Source organism: Nelumbo nucifera, chromosome 1 (genome assembly GCF_055504915.1).
Source record: "Nelumbo nucifera cultivar China Antique chromosome 1, China Antique-T2T, whole genome shotgun sequence".
Lineage (NCBI taxonomy): Eukaryota > Viridiplantae > Streptophyta > Magnoliopsida > Proteales > Nelumbonaceae > Nelumbo > Nelumbo nucifera.
Genome location: NC_142649.1, coordinates 180,939,584 through 180,944,680, shown reverse-complemented (window position 1 = coordinate 180,944,680; position 5,097 = coordinate 180,939,584). Strand labels below are relative to the sequence as shown.

The 5,097-nt window shown below is 39.4% G+C and overlaps 1 protein-coding gene across 1 annotated transcript; it reads left to right on the top strand.

Annotated features, from left to right (window-relative positions):
* The first annotated feature begins 456 nt into the window (after positions 1-456).
* LOC104600420 (aluminum-activated malate transporter 9-like) lies at positions 457-3,390 on the top strand. The gene is made up of 6 exons (XM_010263346.2): positions 457-995; positions 1,225-1,365; positions 1,460-1,729; positions 1,850-1,989; positions 2,086-2,232; positions 2,326-3,390. The coding sequence occupies exons 1-6, from the start codon at positions 686-688 to the stop codon at positions 2,977-2,979; spliced, it is 1,662 nt and encodes a 553-aa protein (XP_010261648.1). The 5' UTR covers positions 457-685; the 3' UTR covers positions 2,980-3,390.
* The last annotated feature ends 1,707 nt before the right edge of the window (positions 3,391-5,097 follow it).

Sequence of the window (5,097 nt, the reverse complement as noted above, 5' to 3'; positions counted from 1 at the left end):
TAAAAATGATGATGTCATCATCGGAATATGTTTCCAATACATGGCCGATATGTGTTGTGGGACGTTGTGGGGCGCATATGAACGTCAATTGGGGGTAAAAGTTTGCGGATGATGGTAGAGAATATAGAATAGATCGGTTTGAGGTAGATTTCATGACACAAAATATACGTAGCCAACCCACAGAGCATCATACAAAAAATACTCTCCACCAAGTCGTTGATATATGATGGATTTTTCTCGAGAAGCCTGAGTTATTATTATTATTATAAAGAAAAAAAAATGTGGAAATACAAAATTGATCCGCCATGAGTGATGAGGTGTTTTGATTCTAATTCTCTATCCATCCATGAAACAATTATTGAGGTTAAGCATCTCTTGTGCCCAAGTTTTTCAGTCAATCTTTTCTTCTATTATTTTCCATTGTTGGTACTATTCTTCTTCTTCTTCTTTTATGATAATCATATCGGATCTACACACGCTCTCTCCCACTAGATGCATTATTGACATGGCCATAGCCAAACTCGCTCTTTAAATCACACTCCCCGACACACACAATCTCTTCACTACCCATATCTACATGTAGCAGAGAGCTAACTAGCAGCTACCACTCTTGAGTCTTGAGTTCATCTCCTCATTTCTGGCTCTAGCACCGGCGGTGGCCGGAGCAACGCCAGAAGCATCGAGGATGATAAAATCAGGCCAAAAGGGTAGCATCGAGATCGACATTCCTCCGGCATCCAGCAAAGTGAAACAACCCGAAATGACAAAAAAGAAATCGGGTAACAGAGGCTGCTTCTCCGTTAGAGAATGGATTCGGAATGTGTGGAACTTCGCAAAAGAAGATAGCAATAGAGTAACATTCTCACTGAAGGTGGGACTTGCAGTTCTCCTTGTGTCGCTGCTAATACTTTTCCGGGCAACTTATCATGTTTTCGGAGGCACCAACATCATCTGGGCTATCCTCACTGTCGCCATCATGTTCGAATATACAGTTGGTATGTATGTATAAATGTATGTATATATGACCGGTTCATATCTATATATATATATGTATGCATGTATGTACATTCATGTATTGCATGCATGGCATGATATGATTGATGCATATACATACGTAGGTATGAAGTATGACTATATATCATGCATGCATGTATCCACTGTTTGCATAGGGAGAATCTAGGAATACATTCCCCTAACTCTTGTCATTGTCACAAATCCCTCAAGGAGCCACGTTTAACCGAGGATTCAACCGAGCAATTGGAAGCTTACTTGCCGGAATCTTTGCGATTGCCGTTGCCGAAGTTGCTTTGTGCACCGGTCATGTTGCTGAACCTATAATCATAGGCTTCAGCATCTTCTTTATAGGTACGTATATATACTGCGTTGAACACTTGAACTCTCTTTCTCTCTCTCTAGATCTCTCTAGATCTCTGTGATTGATCCTTACTTTGGCATGCAGGTGCTATTACCTCATTCATGAAGTTATGGCCGTCCCTGGTCCCATACGAATATGGCTTCAGGGTTACACTCTTAACCTTCTGTTTAATAATAATGTCTGGTTATCGGATGGGAAACCCGATCAGAACTGCCATGGATCGGTTATACTCGATTGCCATTGGAGGGTTTGTGGCAGTTCTAGTAAACGTCTTCATTTTCCCTATATGGGCAGGGGAGCAACTCCACAAGGAGCTTGTCAACAGCTTCAATTCAGTGGCGGACTCTCTTGAAGGTAGCCTATAATCCATCCCGGCCCCCGTCAATTTCTTCCTTACTATATATGTTTGTATTCAAACAACTTCATTACTTAATGCATGCCCTAAACATTTGTTATCTGCGTGAATCCCTGCAGAGTGTGTAAGAAAATATTTACAAGATGATGGGTCTGATCGCCCAGACTTCGCAAAGAACGTCATGGACGAATTTTCTGACGAGCCGGCGTACCGAAAATGCCGAGAGACAATGGATTCATCGGCGAAACTCGATAATCTGGTAACCCTTTTTTCTCTTTTGTAAGCATTGATTTTGATCATTTTGATTGCCTGAAGATGTTGGGATCGATCGATATATGTTAATATATGATTGTAGGCAAATTCGGCGAAATGGGAGCCGCCCCATGGCAGGTTCAGGCATTTCTTCTACCCATGGTCGGAATATGTGAAAGTCGGGGCCGTACTCCGATATTGCGCCTACGAGGTCATGGCGCTTCATGGTGTCCTACACTCTGAGATTCAGGTCTTCTTCTTCTCCCCGATAGAAACAATGATGTGTATATATAATTAAACTCACGAAACTGGTTTACGAGTATTTAATTTGTTTCGTTTTCAGGCACCCTATAACCTTCGCATTACCTTTCAACCGGAGATCCAGGAGGCCAGCAGCCAAGCAGCAGAGCTAATAAGGAGCTTGGGCAACGACATAAGCAACATGAAACGAAGTCTTCGAACCTCGTTACTGAAGAGGGTTCAAAGCTCGACTGAACGCCTCCAACGTGCCATAGACATGCATTCCTACCTCCTCACATCGAGCCATGATCTGCTTGACTACTCTTCCAAGTCATTCCCCTGCAGAGTCGTACCGTCGAACACTTTATCTTCTTCCGCCTCTGACTTCTCCGGCCAATTAGCAGCAGAGCCAGCAGGTAGCAATCGCCCCGAGCCGCCCCTGAATCCCACGCTCCAGAAAGCACCCTCTGAGACTCTCCTTCCAGCTGCAGCTGGTCTGCAGGCTGAATCCTATCACGAGACAATGAAGAAGCAGCAGAGGAGGCTTTACTCATGGCCTTCAAGAGAGGTGGATTCGTACGAAGAAGGTACGAACGGCGAAGACCTCCCGAGGATGAGGGCACTAGAGAGCACCACAGCCCTGTCACTCGCTACCTTCACTTCATTGCTTGTAGAGTTTGTGGCTAGGCTTGATCACTTGGTTGAAGCTGTGGACGAGCTTGCCAAAATGGCCAAGTTCAGGAATGAAGAATCATAGCTGAATGAAGATGCCCATGTTACCTACTTAATTTTGATATTCTAAAATGTAAATAAAAGCTTGGGCGTGAGAAATAATTAAAAAAAAATGGTAACTTGGTATGGATTCTGAAACGTTATTTAATTATCACCGGCGGGTACCGGAAGTAGAGTTATGCTGATCAGATCCTTGTAATTGTAGGTCAGAGTCAGAGATAAATCTAACCATAAACGGGTCCCTAGCGAAGGATAAATTGTTGTTGGGGAATTGAAACCTGATAATTGTCACGCATTGATTGCTACTGTATGTACCTAATTCTGAGGAAAAAAGTGTAGCGGTTCATGTTGGACAATGTATGTTCTTTGAGTCCAATATTCATGTAAACTGCATTTATTATATTGAATAAAATAAGTTTATTATACGTTTATTCTATGTGTCAATCCTCAATGGGTATGTAATTTAAATGCTGAATCGAAACACTTCAAAAAGATTCTTATACTTTGTGATTGGTGGAATTTCTAGATTGTGCACATAATAATGGGTACTATTAGAGAGGTGAATAAGAAAAAAAAATCTGGTTAATTGAATCGGTCGGTTCGATCGGTATATATATATATATATATTTAGTTTTTTATTATATATATTTATAATATATACTATAAATATAAAAAAACTGAAAAACCAATGAACCAAATTAATTACTCAGAGCCAATACGTTGGAGCAATTATTGATGAATTATGGTGGGTGATTATTGTGATAGAACTATTCCGCCACTCTATCAGACAGTGAATGTTCAGGGAATGTTTCCTCTAATGAATACCCAAGTTTACTGGCAATAAACTAATTTAAAATCAAAGATCTTCTAAGATTCATCTGAGTAGGAAGCATGACATTGGTTCTTCTACGAGTAGGGACTAAGTTCTTCCCTTATTTTAGTGTTGGGCCTTAATGGAAGAGGGATTATATTGCAAGTGTTTGTTAGACCCATTTACGTGATAGACACCTTTCACTTAGGACCAACGGGTATGGGCTTTGAGGGTGGCAAATCCTAGACATAAAGTGCAAGACACATTGGGCCCAATAGTAGGCATTTCTCCCTCATTTAGGAATTTATGTGGGTTCCACTTCATTTAGGATTTTTATTTTTTTCTATTATGTGGGGTTCTTCATTTTGGTTCTAAGTAGACTACTATGGGTTTCACACCATACAAGTTTGTTCTCCCTCATTATTCCGAGTTGGAAAAATGCTCTTGGGGCTGGTTTGGTGCGAGTCAAAGGTCTACTTAGACTAAAACTTATGATAGCTAACTAGTAGGAGAGTTTGGTTAGGAAACTTTGTGCATGATTTTTTCCAATTCAATAGGGATTATTCTAGGATTTCTTAAATCCTAAACAAAAAAAAAAAGGTCGTGGATGTTCAACCCTATTGCTCTAACCATTTTCCCCAACCATTGATTAGTATTAGCAAAGTAGTTGCCAAGAAAAACCCCACTAATAAGCACATTCAATTATTGATTGTTCAAGCATCAAACTAGTTGTAAACCAGCCTTTATTGGGATGTTAGACACCTTGAGAGGTGTGCAAATCAGTTGTATATTCATCCTTCACATCAAAGAATCAATTGGCATTGCAAAAACATTAGTGTGACAGTCATACCATCTTGCCCGGACTGTTGAGAGATATAGGAAGCTAGGGTTTAGCAATCAACTGCTTGTCATTGGGTTTTTCCTTCAGGTAAAATTTATTTTCTATTGTTTTTTATTTGATATGTGAAAAAAAATTCCAGGTTAAAATTTTTTAAATATTCCTATTGCGATTTGCATACGTTTTGCTCCTTAATTAGGATTTGTTATAAGTGTGATGCAAATATGTAGAGTGTAAAAAGGTTCATATAAATTGTAAAGTTGGGTTAGTTTTGCACTAACAAATTTATCCACTTACCAAACAGAATTTTAGCTGTAATGAATACAAACACGAATTCTAATAAAGTATAAGCCTTTTTTTATCAAAAGTCCACTTGAATACAAATTTACTTATTCTTTATTGATGTACTTTTACATTTCATTATCCATATAAATATGCATTAGAAAATTATTTTCTGTCATTTGTCAATACATAAATGCAATGTTACCAAATAC

Excerpts from the sequence above, each read along its gene's own strand:
- LOC104600420 (XM_010263346.2), top strand. The coding sequence starts at position 686 with ATGATAAAATCAGGCCAAAAGGGTAGCATCGAGATCGACATTCCTCCG. Across the intron at positions 996-1,224 it reads CATGTTCGAATATACAGTTG|GAGCCACGTTTAACCGAGGA; the intron begins GTATGTATGTAT and ends AAATCCCTCAAG. Across the intron at positions 1,366-1,459 it reads CTTCAGCATCTTCTTTATAG|GTGCTATTACCTCATTCATG; the intron begins GTACGTATATAT and ends TTTGGCATGCAG.